Genomic DNA, 21,125 nt, shown 5'->3' on the forward strand with positions numbered 1-21,125 from the left:
TGTCACCACAAGATGCTTTCCATGACCACTCTGTTCAGGAGCTGATTTTCCTGTGTGCATGTGTTCATTCAGACCCAAGGTTCTCCATGGCACATGCTGGAAGTCACTCATTTGTGCAAAGAATGAGGACAGAAGTTGTCTTTGAACCTGAAGACTCTTCTCTCTTTATTCTCCATTCCTCAGTGTGCACAGAAGATAAAAGCAATGACTGATTCCTTCAGTTTGAACTCACAAAGCAGAAGAGTTGACTCACTTTTCCATAGCCAGGGGAAAACAAAAGACATTCTACTACGAGCTGGTAATCAAAGTCTGAAGAGATAAAGGAGGTGCCAGTCCTGCTCTGATGAAAGGTGGGATCCCAAGTACAGAGCAGCAATGAGCAGAGTTTATTCTGAGAGCTGGTTTATTGGGGTATCCTGCAAGAACATGGTTTTCCATCTGGAGTCCAAGGAGATATGAACTGTGGTGGTCCTTGCCTGACCCTGTCAGCTGAACAGTGACACTGGCAGCCCCTCAGGGTCAGAGCCCAGCTCCACCAGCTGCTCAGCACAGCAGAGACACACAGGCACCAAGCTCAGCCCAATGCATAAGCCGTGTTCTACTCTGCTACTTGTACATAATTATTGAACAAGATGTTTATAAAAAAAATGGCTGGGGACAAAACCTGTGTGTACGCACAAATATATTTACACACATTTATTCAGAGATGTTACACATAACATTCTGCTTCATCCCCTTTTCCTCTCCAAACATCAGCATAGGAAGCCAGCATGTCCTTGGGGGGTGGATGCAGCACCTCAAAATAAAGGGAAGGAAAGAAGAGGGGGAAATTTTGCTTCTGGTAACACAACAGCAGGAAGGCGAGAGCTGATGTCAACTCTGAAACTCCTCAACCTACTTTCCCTGCTTTGAAACAAGCCACCAGGATGAAGGGGAGGCAACACAGCTCACTAGAAGTCTATAGGAAACTCCTACCCAAGGGAGACATCCCCAGCTTTGCTCTTCTGTCCAGACACTCTGTATCCCAGCAGGCCACACTGATGGAGATTTCATGAAGTCAAGTTCAGTTTGAAAATGAACATTTCCAGCTCATTGCTCTGCCTTTCTCATCCCCAATGACCCAGAATACTTCACCCCCCTCCACACAGCTCAACTCAGTAGGAAAAAATCTGGCAATCAACTCAAAACCACTACTCTCGAGTGACTTACCCCAGACACCACCTTGGTGTCCCTGGAAAAGTGAGTACAACACTTAAAAATACCCTTACAGGTAACCCAGCTCTGCCACTACCCCATCCCACCTTCTTTTGCTCAACGTGCCATGGAAAACAGCCCTGAGGAGGCAGCCCAAGCATCAGCCATTGCACCTTGAATTAGGAACTGCAGGATGTTGATGCCTTGGTGTGTGAGACATCTGTGTCCCAGCCCCATGGCCAAGGATGGCTGTGCTGCCAGGAGGGCCCACAGGGACAGGCAGAGAAGCCTCCAGCCTCTCCCACCTTGGATAACCCAGTGTCTCTGCCACCATGGTTCCTCTGCCACTCCAGTACCCAGCTGCTGTCCCTGTCTGGGCAGGACAGGCCAGGTCTCAGTGTTTGGAAGGTGACTTGGCACCATCCCCATCCTCTCACCCATCATTTTTTTCGCACCATGGAGGGGACAGGCCAATTCCCAGCCCTGGGTGGGGGTCCTGTTATGCATCACACCAAGAGGGTCGAGGCTGCAAGGTCCAAATTCTGCCCTCAGATGAGCAGCTCTGACCATGGCTGTGTGCCCAAGAACCAGGACAGCAGCTCCCAACCATGCCCAGATGGGACAGGTAACACAAAGCTACCTGTGGGTCACAGACCAGAGATCCCTGATGAAATCTCTGCCTAACTCCTGCCTCTTCCAACAGTCAGCATGTCCCAGCTTCCCATCCACAGCAGGGAGAATGCAGAGATTTGTGCAACAATTTATAACTGCACAGCTCAATCACTCAGCACCTGTGGAGCACCTGGAACCCATGGGAGTCAGGTCATTACATACCATCTGGATTGGATTTAGCCACACAGGTGGCTCACCAGTTTCCAGAAGTTCTGAGGAGCCCTGCAGTGTGGCAGGAAGGCAGGTGCTCAGCACCCTTGAAAAATTCACGTGAATTGGCTTAATGGAGATACACAAGGTGCAAATATTGGTTCCAGACAGAGAAGGACTGAAGTCAGAAGCAGAGTGCTGGGATATCAAACCCTTACAGAAAGAAGAGAACAGTCCTACCAGGGCAGTCAAGCTCCAAGGGATGTGGAAGCTGCTAGAGAAGTTTAATTTGGAAGCTGCAGACAGCACAAAGCTCCTTTGCAGAGAGGATTTGCACTTAAGAAATACCAAAAACTTAGAAAGTAAAAAAAAAAAAAAAAACAGACCTTAAAGCAGCACATTCAGTGAAAATCTCACACTGACTCTGGCAGCACCTTCTCTGAAGCAGTGACCTACTCAAAGCCAGAGATACTCTAGGGTGTTACAGACCACATCATCTCTGTCATGCAGAGATCACTGGCCAAATGAACTCCTAAACTCTTGGAAGGAAGAGGAAGGTTAAACACAAGGCAAAATTCATCAGTTTGCAAAAAATGCTCCTGAAAAAATTACAGAAGAAACGTTGTTCCAGCACTGAACCGACAGTGACGTTTGTATGAGAAGGGAAAGCCTGGTTACCACAGGCTCCTTCAGACACTGAGATGTCTCTGCTGAGGCCTTGGAGGCTGCATTTTATTTGTGCTGACTGGAAAACACAAGTGATTACATCCAGATTCTGCAACTTTCAGGAAACAGGACAGAATCAGTCTCAGAAAAAAAATCAAATTCTTGGTACCTTTGACTCTGAATTCTGCCTCCAAGGCTTCCAGGCAGCACTCCCTGCCACAGGAAGGTATCACAGCAGAAAGGTAAGAGAAACCAGTAATAATAAAGATGTGAAGTGATACTTACAGAAATGAGGAAGAGACAGAGAAATATTTACAGGAAAATTCACATCAGTAGTAGGAAGCATGACAGTTTAGGATATTCCCCTTTGGGGTTTAGGTTCTGGGTTTTTTTTCAAAAATGGTAGGAACTCTCTCAGGTTACTTCCTAAAAAACTCCACCAGCTGCAGGCTCTGCAGCTACAGAGCCTGACCCCACATGCCAGAAGGGTATGGGAAAGCCTAAGAGGAGATTAAAAGAGCAACAGACACCTCAGAGAGGCTGTGGAACAGCCAGAAAAAAACCTTTCCAGGAATAACTCTGTAGTCCCTGAACTATACAGAAAAAAAGGAAGCAGCACAGTATGATGTGCAACTGGACCTCCACTGGCTTTTGAAGAATCCAGCAGAACATCCAACACACTCCTGGGGCAGCTCTCTGTCAAGTGTGTGCCTCTCCCAGGTGTCACAAGGAGAAGCTCCATGCAGGGCAGCTCTGGAAAGCTTAAATCCCAATAAATCCATGAAGACACTCACAAGCTATAGGGAGACTGTGGAGTTCAACTGGACACCAGACACTTCAAACATCAAATGTGCACAGTAAGAGAGATGAGTTCATTCTGTCACCTTTCCAGGTGAAACTGCAATGCTCTGGTAATCAGGTTCTCGAGAGGTGGCAACTCTGAGAGTCAAGAGACTTCCCAGCCAGCAGACAGAACACTCCAGAAGCAGCATGCTGTCAACCACGTGCCAAACAACATTCTCTGTGCTTGCCCATTTCCTGGCAGATCAATCTAGATCCTCTTAGTCAACATCCAGCTATCACTGCACAAGAATACAAAGCTTTCCAGACAATCAAAAATCCCACGATCCTACAGCCAAATGGTTTCCATCTTAGTTTCAAGAGCAATGGGCAGCACAGCCCAGCCAGAAATCCTGCCATGCACAGCCACAGTCACACCTCACCACATCACTCCTGGTAGTGTGATCTGAACTTCCTTTTAGCAAAGGCAACCAGCTGCAAGCAGCTCTGTAAAGCTTCCAGATTGATAACGGAGTAATCTAATTTTGTTTGTGACCTAAATCCTACTTGGACACAGGACAGATGAGGTAAAAGGTGGGATGCTTTCCAGTTGGTATAATGGGTTGGAATTTGAAGAGCTCACCCTAACCATGGCTTGTGTCCTCCAGTCTCTGCAACGTCTGCTGCAGGGAAAACAAAGTTAGCAGCTGTTAATCTGGTCTAAGTGACAAAGTCAGCCTGAACTCACAGGAGCTGTGGGCTAACCTGGCAGATCTCCACAGCCACGACTGCTCCCCAGCCTGCACAGCATGGTGATCACACAGCCTCACTGACTGACCAGCCATCAGCCACCAGTACAACTCTCACCTCTTCTCTAGACTGCATCCTTCCACCAGTAAAACTCTTATCTCTTCTCTAGACTCCATCATTCCACCAGTAAAACTCCTACCTCTTCTCTAGACTGCATCCTTCCACCAGTACAACTCTCACCTCTTCTCTAGACTGCATCCTTCCACCAGTAAAACTCTTATCTCTTCTCTAGACTCCATCCTTTCAAGTATGAATTATATTCCTCAACTACTTTTTTAATTGAGGCTCTATTCTGCCTTACCCTGTACAGGTCACATGTAAAATGATGTTTACAACTGTGCTGGATGCCCTACAGACAGGCAGGGAACATATCATGCCAGGATGAAAATCTCTTTGCACTTCTCAAGAAGATTTGGTGGCAGCAGTTCCAGCTGAACCAAACAAGACACAAACACACCTCCTCCATCACATGGAGTCACTGATCCAGAATGGACCTTCCTTCCAAACCCCTGCCTTGCTTTCTGCTGCTCAACACACCATCTCAGGCAGAAGCAACAGGACACCCCTGGATTGGTGGATCCAAACCACAGAACCCCAAATTTCATGTGAGAAAAGAACCTCTCTGTATCTTCAGATCCACCCATCTGGAGCAACAGGGCCTGTCCAGGACAATCCCCAGCAGTGTGGAGCCAGTGCTGGTTTCAGGAGGATACTGAGGCTATTCAGCTCCACCAGGCTGAGAAGTGGCTCGGTGAACACACTCTGCATCAGGAACACGTCTGGGCGAGGAGGTCTGAAATATCCAGCTCAAATCCAAAGTCTAGAAAAGGTTTCTAGCCTACTGAGGAAAAAGTCATTGCAGCATCTCGGGGAAGAAGGCAGGAGACAGAGATACATCAGCTGCCAGACAAACACTGGACAGAAGCATGCAATGAGAAGATGTCAACACTCCTTTTGAGGAACAGCATCTGCTAAGGCCACACAAAGGACATGAGGACAATTTGCTGCACCCAAGCTCAACCAGCCTCACCACAGAGAAAGCAACCAAGCCAACAGCATCCATCTCTTCCAAACAGAAATGGCCATTACAGCTTGCAGCCTCCCAAGAAAGCTTTAGCACAGACACATCACCATCAATTGTGGCACTTGAACATCTATCATATCCAACCCAGAACACCTGCAAGCCTCAGACCATTAACCAGCTCCATTAACCAGCCCAGGATCCAATCCCTGCCAACAACTGCAGCTCCCACAGAGAAAGAGCAGCACCTGTCTTGCACAGTGTTGACAATCACTTGCACAAACATGAAACTTAAGATGTCACGGACTAACAACGAAAGCTCTTCTGTGCTAGACAGGAGCCACTGTGACTTCCAGTGAATCTGAGACAGAAATCCACACAGATAAGCACAGAAAATTCAAATCCCTATAGATGGCTGATGGTGGGGACTCACTAGCTGAGACTAAATCTTTATTTAATGGACTAACAAGGTCAGAGAGATGAAAGAGCCCCAGAAGGGGTTTTGCAGAAAATCTTAACAAGAGTTTGATGATGTGATGAAACAGAAAAAGTATTTAAATGTGAACTCTATAACCAATAAAAATACTCTATTTCAGAGAGGAAAGAGAAGGAAAGAAGAGGACTTGCTGGACAGGTCACTCAAGATTTTAAGAATAATATAGAGTGCTCTATAAAATTTCTCTATATTGTAATTACCATCAATAACTCATCAGAAACATGTTCCTAACTTGCTAAAAGCTTGTTTGAAAATCCCCAAAGCTCCCAGGAACAGAGCCCAGCAGGTACGTCCTGGGGAAGCAGAAAGCACTGAGCTCCAGGAGAGAGGCAGTGACATGCAGAGCCAAGCAGGAGCAGCCTGGCAGGGACACTCCAGAGAGCCCAGGCAGCAGGGAGGCTGCAGCTGCAGATTCTGAGACCTGACACTGACAACACTCCTGAGACCTTCAAGAAGAAAAATGCGGGACATGTTTTGCATGCTTGCTGCATCTGCCACGGGGACTGGCTGCAGAGCAGCACTGTCCAGCTAGATTGGTGGATCTGAGGATACAAAGCTGATCTTTTTTGGTGCTTGGTATTTATTAGAGTCAGGAACAGCTCTGTGCCACACTTGCTCTCAGACTTTGGACAGGGATATCCTGGGGCTAAACTGGCCAGAAAACTCACTGAGATCTAATCTCTGCATAACTCCACTAACATCTCCCTGTGGCTAAAATGATAATAATCCTCAATCTTTGTCTGTCTTAGTGCTGAAAACAATTCTGTCACAGTTATGACTTTCACAAGTAACACAGAAACAAGAAATTCTAACAAAATGTAATAAGCTGAATAAAGATACAGGAAAACAACAGTGAATCAGTCTAGATATTAATTATACATGTATCTAGCATTATCAGCTACAACACTCCATTCAATCAATTCTGGAAGGCATTATCTCCAGTGTAAACCAAGAAGATCCCAATTTAACCTTTTCTTTAATTCTGGGAAAAAAATATTTTACAGTGACTCAAAACTGAGAGATTTAAACAAACTGACAAACAACTGGACTAATCAAATTGCATTTAACTAACACTGGGTGATGGCTAATTAATTTCAAAGTTGTTCCACTAGTTGTGCCATTGGCTTTATACTCACATGTGTGGATTTTGGAAAGGAACTCCAGAAGTATTTAGAGTAAATCTTGCTGTGGACTTGAAAGGTGGATTTGCAAAATTTAACTTCAGCGCTTTGCGTTTACCTGGGAGACAATGAACATAAAGTGAACTTTTTGTCAGCACAAAATATTGAGAGCATCTGGAAATAAACAGGAAAAAAATGACATCTTGTAAGAAAAGGATTTAACATTTTACAACATTAGCAAATCACAGCTTGTGTTAGGACATGGGGATGGTGACACAGAGCCAGCTCTCATACCAAGGTCTTCCCCAGCTCATTCCAAGGCAGTTGCCAAAGCAAGGCATCCACAGCACCTCCTGGGACAGCTGGAGCACCTGGATCACCTGCCAGGGCTCCAGCAACCACCACCTCCATCCCCAGGGCTGAGCATCCTCCATGTACACCCATGGGGCACAGAGGCCCCACCTGCCACACACAGCCTGGGGAGGATGGCTCTGAGGAGGGAAAGAGTACCTTGGGATGTCTTTTATATGAGCTCCAAACACAGGATGGCTGTTGGGGTCCAGGGATTTCTTCTGTTATCCTTTGAGTCTGTTTTGTTCACACTCCTGAAACCCCAGCCCCTGTCCACATTGTGTTGGAAGATTTTTCCCTTTCTCACAGCAATGTTTATACAGCTCAGGAGAACACGGGACTTGACATGGTCCAAGATTAAAACTGATACAATTAACTACAAACCCCCATCAGAAAATCTCTTCACAGCCTGCTCCTATTCTTATCATTTGTAAACTTTATGCACCAAGTTTCTTCCTGTTTTCACTCAGGGACAGAACACTTTGTAACTCACTTAAATATTGGTCTATTGATTTCAACCTCAGTAGGTTTCTAAGGATAGTTTCAATTTTGTCAATCCACCATCTGAAGCTGGATTTTCTACAAATCCAACAAATACAGAAGCTTAGGCTGCCCCTGGGAAGCAAACAGGATGGTTTGTTTCTGCTCAGCTGATGAACAAGGAATGTGACCGGGAAAAACGAACATCCTGAGAAATGCCAGGAATTTCCATCCAGCACAGATCACATGGAAATGTACTGTAAGTGAAACAACAGACTCAAATGAAGCAAAGTCTGAGGAGAGCCAAAGCAAACTGTGCTCCCCAGCAGCCTTCCACAGCTTCAGCTGTGGACTCCAAACCTTGAGTTTCATCCTGAAAAAGACTTTTGACTCCATGTTTCTAATCCTTGCAGACACATCCTTCTAACTGGAGGCAGAAGAGCCCCTTTAGGTGCAGTTTAGCTGTGATTTTGCTATGCACAGGCTCTTTACAGACCACCCTGTCTCACTACAACAAAGAGGGGTGGGGGTTATGGTGCCTCTGGAATTCACCAATGCCCACCACCACCAAGGCTGGTGACCAAAACCGCCTGAAAATGTGCTGCAGAAATATCCACCCTATATTAATTGTCTTTTAAAGGTTCTGCTATCTTAACACATAATTCTAATCAACCATTAGAACATCTACTTCTCTGAGAACTTTTACAGTAAAGACTATGGGAGAGAGAATGATTTGGAAGAAACCAAAACTAACTCTGAAATAGATAACTTTTTCACAAATTAGGGGAATCCTCAACACCAGACCTGAAATTATGAAGTTTCTTGACTTATGGTCTTCCCAATTGTGACCACTGGGTTTGTTCAGCTGCATGTTAATGGTTATACCAAGCCCAGACCATATTTGAAACCAGGATGGCCCAGATTTCAGCTGAGCAAAGGTGCTAAGTACTACCTTATGTTTTGAGGGAATCTAAACAGGATTGTATCCTATGTTAGGCTGCTCTCCAAGAAGAAAAAAGACAGCCAAAAAGAGCTTTCTGGTTGTAAATAAGTTCATCCACCCATAAGGATAGCAATCTTTATTGCAAATCATCCCAGCTTTAAAGTGGTAATGGTGGTGGTGTCCTCAAAACAATTTTTAAAAGGAAGTCATCCTTCTACCACCAGGCCTGTGCATGGAACTGAGGTCCAGGAGGGTCCCCAAATGCACAGCCCTTGGCATTCCATAGATCACAGCCAAAATGGACATTGGGAAAAGCACCTACACCACAGCCCCAGAAGAATTTGGGCTCACAGCAGCCCTTGTTCCTTGCTGCACTGGTGAATGGGTGTGAGGCCAAGGACAGAATTATTTATGTGCTGCTACCCGTCACCAGATTTAATCCAAGCACTTGGCTCTGCAGTTAAGTTCTCATCACTGTGAGGCCCCTTCACCACCACCACAGCCAACCAGCCCTCACAAAACAAGAAACAGCTGTCTAGCAGGTCACATGCAGGCCAAAAGTTTTCCTCCAGAGTTAGATTGTGTACTACTATTTTTACTTCACCTAGGACATCTACGATTTACAGAATCACAAAATCATTAAGGTTGGAAAGAGCTCTAAGATCGCAGAGCCCAACCATCACTCCGGCACCACAACCACCTTGTTCATCATCAAACCACGGCCTCAAGCACCACATCCACATGTTTTTACACTTCCAGGGATGGGACCCCACCACATCCCTGGGAAGCACCTTCCAATGCTTGACAGCTGAAGAAATTATCCCTAATATTCAACCTAAACCTCTCCTGGCCCAGCCTGAGGCCGTTCCCTCTGCTCCTGTCCCTGTTCCCTGGAGCAGAGCCCGACCCCCTCGGCTGTCCCCTCCTGGCAGGAGCTGTGCAGAGCCACAAGGGCCCCCTGAGCCTCCTTTTCTCCAGGCTGAGCCCCTGCCCAGCTCCCTCAGCCACTCCTGGAGCTCCAGACCCTTCCCAGCTCCATTCCCTTCCCTGGGCATGCTCCAGCCCCTCAAAGTTTGTCTTGTCATGTTGGACTCAAGGTGCCTCAGCAGTGCCCAGCACAGAGGGATTGTCACTGTCCTGGTCTTGCTGGACACACTGTGGCTGGTACAGGATGCCCTTGGCCATTTCTCCAAGTCTCTGAGTCACTTCCTGCTGGAGAAGGCAATTCCAGCTTCTTCCCAGAATTTCCTCACCACCATTCCTGCATGCCACACCTCAAGAGCACTGCTTCCCACGTTCAGGTTACACAGAACAAAATGCTCCCTTTTCAAGCAGCAAGATTTTCAAAACAGCAGCAGTTTAATGGATTTGTCCAAGGCTTCTATACTGCAAGGGCACACACTGATCACTGTAAGAATATTTTCCACTCGTTCAACTCTGCAGGATCAAGCTCTTGATTGAGCAAGGCCAAGGGAGCACAGGTCACAGTGTTCAAGGGAATCTCAGTGCACAGGTAAATATTCTAACCCTGGTCAGAGGCTGAAGTCACTCTCTGCTTGTGGAGTGATGATACACCAGGAATCAAACCTGCTCTCTCTCTCCTTACTGTAACCAGGAAAAAAAGAGATACAACCACAGAAACACGAGCTGTGACAGCAAACAGCAGGAAGGAAAGTCAATGGATCTGTAATGAACTGTGCAATCTTTCTACCTTTCCCTTGTAATAGTAAAACATCTTAACAAAAAGACAGAGGAAATGGGGAAAAATGGATTATTTACCTCTATTTGGAAACAGAGATCAATGCTTGAGGTAATTTTCTTAATAGAAAACTATCAGCTCTGATTCCTTCCAAGGTAATTCCAAGCAAAGCTCATGCAAACTCCAAGGTAAGACATGAAAAAAAACCAAAAGCAACACAGATCTCTGCTCTTCCAACAGCTTTAAAAAACCAAACTGCTGTATCTTGTCTGCTAACAAAATGCCTGCTTTGATGTAGAGACAGCAAAGAACATTTACCTGCGTTCAGAGCTGCAGCCCTGCAGTTGCTGACATCCTGAAGGCTCCCAGGATTTCCAGCTGGTTATTCCTGCTGCTGTTAGCACAGCTCTGCCTGCCCACAGACCCTTCCAACTACATCTTGCACTTGTATTTCCTTCCTTCCCAGTCTTGCTCATGGATCTTCTCCAACACCAGCACAACTCATTTGAGACTAAAGGAGGTTTCCAGTCTTACGCTCAAGATAAACTATTTTTCAAGAAAATCTAGTCAAATTTTGCAACAAAACTTGAAGAACTTCAACATGTCATGCAGCTCTGTTTGAGGAGTCTGGATGAAAGAAGAGGCCTGGGGTTTGATTTATGAGTTTTAAGAGCTGCAACCACAGAAATTCACTTTAAAGGGTACAAATATTTTCAGTGCATCTGTCTGTTACTGTCCTTTTTAATCATTCAATGAAACCTTCAATTTCCAATGATCCTAGAGTCAGCATTCAAATCTGAAATGATGATTTTGCCCTGGAGTAAGCTAAGTATGCTCATTTTTAGGAGTCACCTCATTAGAAAGAGGATTTAGCCATAATTCACCCGCAGCCACAAGGGTGCTTCCAGCTAGGGAGTACAAACACCCAAGCCTAGAGCAGCCAGGACTCTGGAAGGATTACTGGCCCCTGTAATGAGCACACTCCATGGCAAAACAATTGTACTAGACAATATTTCAGTGAGACATCTGCCTGACTTGGGGCTGGGAGGTGGCTCACAGCTGCACCAGCAGACACCCACCCACCACTGCAGGATAAGGGCTACATCCAACAGCACTTCCAGCATCTATAAATACCTCCACCACAACGCCTGCTAAAGTAGGTTAAGCTTAGAGGGCAAGAAATTGCAATCGGATTAAGATTAGTTCCCTCAGACTGGAAACTCCCAGGAGCAAAACCCGAGAATGAAGTCTCTGCCCTCTCCAATACCCACTGGTAACCTTTAATATAATCCCTGATACTGCCCTGCATGGAAACACCATTTGTATAAAGAGGGTTAAAGCTCCCCGCCCAGAGGAGGGTGCAGCACTAGGATGAAACAGCAGCTTCCAGCCCAAGCTGGGGTTCAGGCAATTTCCAGCTGGAGAGCAGCATTTGACACATGGCTCACAGTCCATCACCAAGCCTGGTGGAACACTGCTGCACAGAACCTGCAGGCCTCAACTGTCTCCAAACAAGAGGTGCTGCCACACCAGGAGACTGTGTGCGCTCTCACAGCAGCACTGTGCTTCACCCAAAATATTCCTGCAAGCTGTGCCCAAGGCAGCCACGGCATAACCCCGCAGAGCTGAGCCTGTCATGGAGCAGCTGTCAGGCACAAAGGGTGACACTGCCCTGGGAAATTTATTGGGCAGCACCTGGAACCTCTCCTGGTGAACAACAATAATAAATTATGCAAAGGGCCATGCACGATACTTTTTCAATATGAAACAGCACAGCAACAATTATAAAATATACCATAGGAAGGAGGGCTGGGGAGGGGGTTTGATTGATTTTATTACTTTTCTTTTTAATTTTAGGAGCCTGTACTCAGACTAAAAACAAGGGGAAAAATCTGCCCTTGAGGCCTTTGCTTAAGGTCAATGGAAAGGATTTCATTTCTTTGGATAAAGCAACAAGCATGTTTCCATCATCCCTCTAGATACCTTAGGCCAAAAAAATGGTAACACCAATCACAGCCTGCATCCCACTGGCTCCAATAAACACCTTGGACCCAGACTGAATCCTACAGTGACACAATAAGAAATAAGAATAAGAAATCCTCCCGAGGCAGGTGAATAAGAATAGTTACATGTTGCCTGTCACCAACTAGTTAAATAACTAGAAAGAGAAATAAAAATAAGTGGAGAAAGTGTATGTGTAAAAATGTGTAAAAATGTTCAAGCTGCACTAACATGTACAAATAAAATTTTGGAAACAATCTGTACTATAGTGAGGAGACTCATACTGGAATGGGCCTTTAAGAGGCTTCAGACTCTCCTGGGGAGGGACAATGCTCTGACCCCAGCACTGGGCTGCTTTCACCACTATTTCCACAAGAGACAATCCTGTGCACAATGCAAGTGTAGCAGATCTTCATGTCTGGATCCCAAACTTTCTAACATATAGGGTTGTTTGGATTTTTTTTTTTTCCAAATACTACCAGCCTGACATCTATGCATAACTAAAAATACACCAAGCCAATTCTTCAAGTTTGGATCTGCTTCACATGAGCTGGTCTCTTGCTTGTGAGTGCCCATGTGTGCTGTTCTGAACAACTGATCAGTATCTTCACAGCCTTAGAGAGGAACTGAGCCCTTCTGAAAACCTGGTCTCAGCTGCAAGGTTCTTTCTGCACTGTTACACTGGGAAAGATTTTGATCTGGATCTTAACACCTTGGAACACATGGTCCCAATGGGCATTTTTGCTTAGTTCTGCTGAATTATAATGGAGGTGTGTAGAGTTGCTTAAGCAAGAAATTAAATTGCAAATCTAGAGAGTATATAAAGCTTTTAGATGTCTTTGAAAGCACTTGGCTGGAGAACTTTTAGATACTAAATTCAAGGCAATTTTGTGCTAAGCTTTAGAAGTGGTATCTGTAGATAGATCTATCTGATCTATTTTTGTACTCCCCCAATCTGGATTTCAGAAAACAATGTTCCAATTCCAGGGGTAAGGGCTAGATCCAAAGACAAAGAGCCTAAGAACAGCTGCAGTGGTCCATCTAGCACATCATCTTGCCCTCCATCACAGCACAAGATATCAATGAAAAGAGTGATAAGCAAAGCCACAACATCCTTCCTTCAGCTATTCTTTCATCCTCCAACCACTTCCAACCCAAGGCCCTCCTCAGTCAGCCATGGTACCTCTGTATTTAATGACTGCTGCTGGGTTTTACTTCCCCAGTCCTATCCCATCCTCTTGTTGCTTTGTGAGGGCCAGACCCCATCCTACCAGGCTGGCAAGAGCTCACCCAGCTCAACCCAACGCTTGATTGAAGCCCTCAGACTCCAAGCTCAACAACACAAACCCAACCCAGCAGCTCAGCTATGAGACAAAACCTGCCACCTATACCTGGTGCTCTGTCACCACCCACTTTGTCCCCTGGTGACACAGGACCTGCCCTGACACTTGCATTTGAGACACAACCTGAGTTGGTTGAATTTCCACCACTCTGCCCAGCACAGCAGCAGCACAGATCTCTCCCCATGGCCACACAACAGGTCTGGGTGTTCCCACTGCATCCTCTCCCTGTCTGCAGGGGAGCAGATCCTCAGTGCCACAGGGGATGGGCAGAACCCAGCCCCAGGGTTTGCCCAGCTCTTCTCCACTATGGCCAGGGGTGCCCTGCTGCCATTCACAGCTCTCCAACCAGCACTTAAATTACTCTGCTTTCCAAGGAACTGGAGAGGGGAAAAATGAAGGAAAATTCCCATAGAAAGGAATAAAAAAATCAAAAAAGGGCAAAAAAATCTAAAAAAGCTTACTTAAATGAACTTCGGTTCGCTTTCATTACTTTGTTCAAACCTTTCCTCATGCTGAAATCCAGCAGAAACACCCATAGGCCAGTTATTTCTCAACACCAAAATAACTTAATGAACACTCAGAGGCTTTGTTAAACATCACACCACAGCTCTGTGAACACCAGCTTTTGGGCTGGAAGGCAGCTTTTTTTTTTTTTCTGGTAAGAAAAACATTACAAAAAAAAAAAAAAACTCTTGTGCACTCATAAAAGTTCCAGCTTTGTACTGTCTTGTGAAGCATTCAGTACAAATTAGCAGGACAACAGGAAGGAACCCCTGATTCCCACTGCTGAGACATGTCAGGCATTGTCTAATGACTGATGTTTCCAACAGAATTTTCAGCTTTAACAGCTTGGCAGCATCAAACCCTCTTCAGAAAGACACACAGCGATGGCACTCTTGCCCAACATTGTCATTCAAGTGACAAAAGACACGGAATGCCAGGAATGCTCTGCTGCAGTGCTGGGAGGAGTGAAGGCAGCAGGTACCAAAGGCCTTGCAGGGCTCCACTGAAGAAGGCTGGAGTCCATAAGGGATTTGGGCACAGGGCTGCTGCCTTCAGGAGCTTGGCAGATGGACAGGGCTGCCTCCAACAGCTGGCTGCTCTCAACAGCACTCTGGGTATTTACTTAGGTGGGAGAAATCTTCACTTTCTTGCTAGTGAACATAACACTGAAGTGTGACAACAATGAAGCCTCTTCCTCAAGGAAGAACTGCACAGATGAACGCAACAGGCAAGGGATCTGCAGCAATGAGCAACAGCCTGGCTTTGGAACATCAGCTGATGCAGCTCTAGACAAACACCCTGCATCCTGTCAGTGAAGAGAGAACAGATCTAAAAAGACAAATCATATTTTAAATAAAGACCTTAATCCAGTCATTCCTAATGCAAGCAAACACTGCAGAAAGTGAAAGTAGAGAAATGAGAAGCTCAATCCCGTTACCTGCAGAGCAGGAAGCTGAGGGTTTTGTGGTTTTCCTTTTCTGTGTGGTTCCAGATGAGTAAAACCCCAGTGTTCCCAGCCAGGACAAACCCAAGCCTCTGCAGAGCTTGGCTCCAGCACATGGATCACAGTCAGGAGCTGAAACTGCTGTAGAGAGCTCTGCTCTCCTTCCACCACCCAGCTCAAAGGGTTCTGCTCCCCCTAAGGACACACAAACCCTTTATTTCCACAGCAGGGGAACTCCTGCTGCCTTTTTATTGCTACAGCTTTTATAACTGAAAAAAAGAGTGCTTTTTATACTTTGTGTTTATCTTGCAGCACTATTAACAGGCCCTGACCATAGGACTGGGATCTTGCTGTGAAATTTAATGAAATTACATTGGGAAAGGACCTTTACATCAAAGTCTGCAAAATAAATTTCAAACAGTTTTGAGGTTTGCAACCCTGATAGAAACAGAAAAAAAAAAAGAGAAGAGTCCCTGACCCTTTTATTTTCTTTATACAGACTTGTCAGCAAAACACAAATGGGAAGGAACTACCCCTGGGAACAGCCCTTCCCACAGACAAGGCAGAGCTGGGCACAGGCAGGAGCCCAAAACACAGAAACTGAGACTGGTCTGGGCTGCTGCCTGGCAAGGAATGCCATGGGACAGGGACCTGAGCCACGGGAGGCTCAGCACTGCATCCTGCTGCTCTGCAGAGCTGCATCCCAGTGCACAGCAGAGGCTGTGCTGCTCCCTTTAGGCCAGCAGCAAGTCAGTTCCATTGCATATTTGCCCCCTCATTTCACCATTTATTAATGCCCTGACTGCTTAACCCAAATCTAGGTTAGCAGAACATCAACACACCTCTGCCTCACCCGACAGCACAGTTTTGCTGAATTATTCACTAAGGCAAAGCTGCCATCTTGAACTGAGACTTGCTGCTGTTTTCCCATGAAAGGGCTGCAGAGCACTGGGGATCAAACCCTGCCACTTCTCAATGGCTTACAAGAGAAATTCAGACACCTGTGTTACATTCCTTTCATTCACAACAAGCAGAGGATGTGCAAAGCATCTCTCTCCAGTAAAAACCTTTGATCTTCCAGCACGGAGAACAGCAACTGCCTTTTCTTTCTCAGCACAAAATAACCCACACCTTCCAATTAAAGATGTTCTTCTTGAGGAAAAGAAGTGGAGACACAGCAGAATCCATCAGTTAACAGGTATGTGCCAGCCTGTGCCAGGTCCAGGCCAGACCCCTCCTGCCCTCTGTAAGTGCCACCAGTTTCATCATCAACAATTACTAAGCACTGACTGAGTACTTGCAAAAATAAATTAACACCCAATTCCTGCCACAGAGCTCTAGCTTGCAAAAGAGGTTTGAAATTTCAGCTTCAAACATCAAGTTTCCTAAATATCTGTATATCCTGAGCTAATAGAAAGCTATTAACAATAAATCAGTGCTTTCCAACCCTGTCCTAGGGGAGTTATTCTGACACATGGGCTCACTCTGGGCTGGAACAGTGAAGCATAGCTCCTCTGAGCTCTTCCACGACAGAAAAACACCATTCTGTGAAACGAAATGGACAACAAAAGATTCTCTATGTACAGTATCTCAGAAGCAATGTCTCTGAACAGCAGTCACAAAATTCTGAGATAAAACCCAAAGACATCAACTGTTTAAAAAGACATTAAAAATAATCTCTTCAGATATTAAAATTGCTGCAACAAATTTGCCTACAGAGTAAAAACAAAAAAATCTTTGTGTAAATTCAAAGAAATGCAAAGGCACAAGATTTCTACAATTCAGATTTAAGAAAAAAAAAACAAACCCAAAAGTGAAATAAATAGTGCTACCCTTATGTCACAGGCAAAGCAGAAGGCACAGATCTACCTCAACAATTGGTGACCTATTAAGAAGACTTAATTAATTTTTGCTACAGCAGCAATGTGAGAAACAGTTGCTCTCTCAGGAACAGAATGGTGTATCTGGTTAGTTTCAAGAAAAAGCAAATTCTCAGTACCAATATTGATAAAAAAGCAAGGATAATGCTAAAAAAAGGCACAGCTTTCTCTTTGTGCTTTTGCACAGAAGCCTCTCTGACAGCCTAAAGTAAAAGACCATTTCTCTCCATCCACTCAAAGGAGAGCACCAGCATTAAGAATCTCCTTTTATCTTTCAACATTTACTCTTAAAATCATAAATAAAATGGATTTTTTCGATCAAACTTTAGGCTGCACTGCTCTGAACACAGAGCAGTCCCATCATCAGGACCCAGGGGACAAACACTGGCATCTGGCAGGAGAAGGAGTGGACCACGGGTACCACATAAAGTAACAAACTTTAAGACTGAAGAGATTGTTTTATTCCCAGAAAGCTGAAAGTTTGCAGGAAACCTGCCCATATTAAACAATATTTTAAAACAGATGGTCCAGCTGCTCGTGCCCAGGCAATTTCCCAGAGAAGCCCAGCCCTCCAGCACTGCCACCACAGCAAAAGACCAGACCTGGTGGAGCACAGCATTCCACACTTGCATCAGAGACACCTGCCCAGAGCAGGGGAGGACGTGTACAGTGGCTTTTTCTGAAATTCCCCCACAGGTGCTGCCAGTGACAGCTCACCTGTACAACAGCAACCTGGGCAAGCAGCTCTGCCTGCAGCCCCCTCTTCTCCCCCACCAGCAGCCAAGCCAGACTCACAGAATGCCAAAACTGGGTGAGAAAACTTTCAAGACCATCTCATTCCACCCCCTGCCATGGCAGGGACACCTCCCACTATGCCAGGTTGCTCCAAGCCCCATTCAGTCTGGCCTTGGACACTTCCAGGGATCCAGGGGCAGCCACAGCTGCTCTGGGCAGCCTGTGCCAGGGCTTCATCACCCTTATAGGGAATAATTTCTTCCCAAGCAAAGAATTTCTTCCTAATCACAGAGAGATCACACCAGATAACCACACTACAGACCTGGGTACAGATCCCTTGCTTGATATAAGGGGCAGGTCATGGCAAAGCTCCCAGTCTGAGCAGTGACAAGGACCCGAGCCACCAACATTTGGAAGAGGCAGGTGTGATCCAGCAGGCTCTGGGATGCAGGCACTACAGCAATGTGCATGAGGAATTTGGCACCACTGCACTCTCAGGAAGCAGCAACCTTGCTGTTTACCCTTTTACTAGGGTAAATAACCAGGAGCAAACACAAAATTTCGCTGCTGAAGAAATAAGCACCATAAAATCTCTCCATAAAAATTCCCCAAGCGCAGTGGATTTTGAAAGTCTGTGTAAAAAAGGCTCTCCTGGTGTGCAGAGGGCAGGCGGACCCTGAGTCCGGAAGGAGCCTGAGAGTCTGCCCAGCTAATCCCCGTGCTCTCACTGGGTAACAGAAGACTGCTGCAAAAATATCAGCCAGTAGCCCCAACTCTGATCCAGCTATCTTCTTCCCTTGCCCTTGTCCCCATTAACTCCTTCTCCCTCCAAGCTCCCAGGAGGAAGCCCTGCATTACAAACTGACTATCCCATATAGTGCACCAGCCCTGCATACAAACTGACTGTCCCACACAACAGCACCACGAGTCCTCTCCTGCCTCCTGCAAGGTTGTCCCAGCACCACAAAGAAGTTTTCCACTTTTGCAGCCACCTGTGGGTGGCCCTGTGGCCGGAGCCAGCCCTGCTGCCTGCCTGGCCCATGCTCACCACAATGGTTTATGATGCTCAACTTCTGCAGGACAGCAGGAGTCCCAAGCTTTTGCTGAGAAGGTGGGAGCTGCATGACTTTGTGTCAGTAATGCAAGAGTCATCTCTGCTTGTGGCACCAGCACAGCTTCACTCTGCTCCTGGTGCTGCTGCCCTCAGAGGCATCTGAGAAGGGGGGAAGCTGAGGTGTACCAACCTGGCCTTGCTGCCCATGTTTTCTGCTCCATACAAGACCATCAACAAACCCCAGAGACAATGTGAACTCCAAAGATATCACAAATAACATCCCATCAGTGGGAACAGAGCATTCATATGCTGGAAAGGGGAGAGGAGACTGGTTCCTTGCCTAGCCCAAGGCACACCAGGGCAGAAATACCATCATACCCTAAAACACCTCTGAGACACAGGCATTACAGAGGGAGCAGCACATGCATGTTGAAGATGCCAGATCAACAGCAACACAGGTGCCATGAAACCACCAAGGTGTGGCAACAGGAAGAGTATTATCAGCTAATGACTGAAATCCTCTACTGAAAGCCAAGAGTCCTAACTGTTTTTAAGGAGGAGTCTGATATGGTTATGCATGAGGTAGAAAGGGGTAAACTAGTGGAGACAAAGTTTTAAACTTGTCATAGGAATCCCTGGGCACCCAGCTTGCCAGTTCCCTTAGCAGAGGATAAGGGCATTAGCTGGGCTCTGGCTGGTCCCAGCAGAATGTGTGTGCCCATGCACTGCAGACACAATTCTTCCACTGTCTTGCTATATGTCATTATTTTTCTCTTTTCAAAGAGATTTCCAAAGGTTCTTGCATTTCTTTGAGCCCTAACATGGACCAGGTCATATCAAACCCACAGCCATCTAAAACAACTGCAATACTTGGGATTGAATCATCAAGGCTGGAAGAGCACTCAGTTTCCTCCTGGCACGAGTCAATGCTCCTGCTGGGCAGTAAAGCAGCAGCAACTCCTGACAGCCTGGATGAAGATGACCCAAACTTCCCCTCCACCAGCTCAGCTGTCATGGAGCAACCTGTGCTGGTTGCTAAACCCAAAACTCTTGAACACAATGCTGAAGGGACAGGAAGATGATGACCCCAATCTTATTACACCATTAATTTCTGCATTGCTCAACAGCAAGGACATCAACCTGTTGAAGAATGTTGTCACAGAGCACTATCTGTGTTTGGTTTGGGTCTCAAGGAGTCAGGACATGCCAGCACAGGATTATTCTGAGAACACTGGGCAGTCAGAGCTCTGCTGCTGAAGTCAGAGTACCACTGAGCCCTGGAGGGAAACCCTACACAAACCTTCCCAGAAAGCTGTTATTTACTACGTGGAAACAACACTGTGGACAAGTGGCTCCTGGACTGTGTCCCAGGTGCTGTGAGAGCAGCACAGTGCCCTGCTATGGGGCAGGGTGCCACTCAGACTTTTGGCAGCTCACGGTGAAGCAGGGCTCCTGCTGCCAGTTCAGTTGCAGGCTCCCATTCAAGTCAGCCCTGACTAAGGCCTGTCTATATTAAAGCAAATTACCAGACCTAGAAACATTGCAGGGCTTCATTGAAATTAACCCTGCATTCACACATTCTTCATTTCCCATATTTTTGTAAGGCAGGAAAAAAGCAGCCACACTGACAAATGAGACTGGGAATTTCTTCAATTCACAGAAGATTCCAAATGATGGCCCTGATGGGGAAGCCAGGACCCTCCAGACAGGCACACATGGGCCTCAGACACCAGCTCCCAGCACTCCTGTCTCAATCTTTGCCACTTCCACACTTGCTGACAAGATCCTTCTCCCATCTGCTCAGCTGCAGTCCTCATCAGCAGGATCAGCAGGGATGAAACCACAGAAACAGGCCAGAGAGTAAATTTTTGTTCTTAGCCCCATGACATCTAGCACTGATACACAGTGGCAAAACTTAACCCATAAAAAGCCTATCTGGCTATTTATGACTCTGGCACAACCAGCTGGACAGATAAGCTCCAGGCTATTACTCCAATTCTTCTCAAAAAGAAATACATTAATTAGAAATATATTTTAAAATAGATTTTGCATTTCCAGGAGAATGCTGGCAGGCTTGTTCAGATATTCCACAACATGTGGCTCCAGTGCAGAAAGAACTCAACTGCCAAGCTGCTGCTTAAAACAGCACATATCTAAACCTTTGCATCCAACCCTTTCTTCTTCCAACACAAGTCTGAGCTCATTCACAACTCCTCTGTGTAAACTTGCATACTAACTTACACCTTACTGTCACACTTTCTAGTGACAACAGCTGGGCTAGA

General features: G+C 46.1%; 1 protein-coding gene across 2 annotated transcripts in view; it reads right to left on the minus strand.

Moving 5' to 3' along the window:
• MAP2K4 (mitogen-activated protein kinase kinase 4) overlaps window positions 1-21,125 on the minus strand; it is a 65,418-nt gene that overhangs the window by 35,544 nt on the left and 8,749 nt on the right. For both annotated transcript variants that reach the window (XM_036394528.2, XM_036394529.2), the window contains exon 2: window positions 6,926-7,028. In XM_036394528.2, the coding sequence (XP_036250421.1) occupies window positions 6,926-7,028 (103 nt within the window). The remainder of the gene's footprint in view (window positions 1-6,925; window positions 7,029-21,125) is intronic.

This window comes from Molothrus ater, chromosome 19 (assembly GCF_012460135.2).
Source record: "Molothrus ater isolate BHLD 08-10-18 breed brown headed cowbird chromosome 19, BPBGC_Mater_1.1, whole genome shotgun sequence".
NCBI classification, from domain to species: Eukaryota; Metazoa; Chordata; class Aves; order Passeriformes; family Icteridae; genus Molothrus; species Molothrus ater.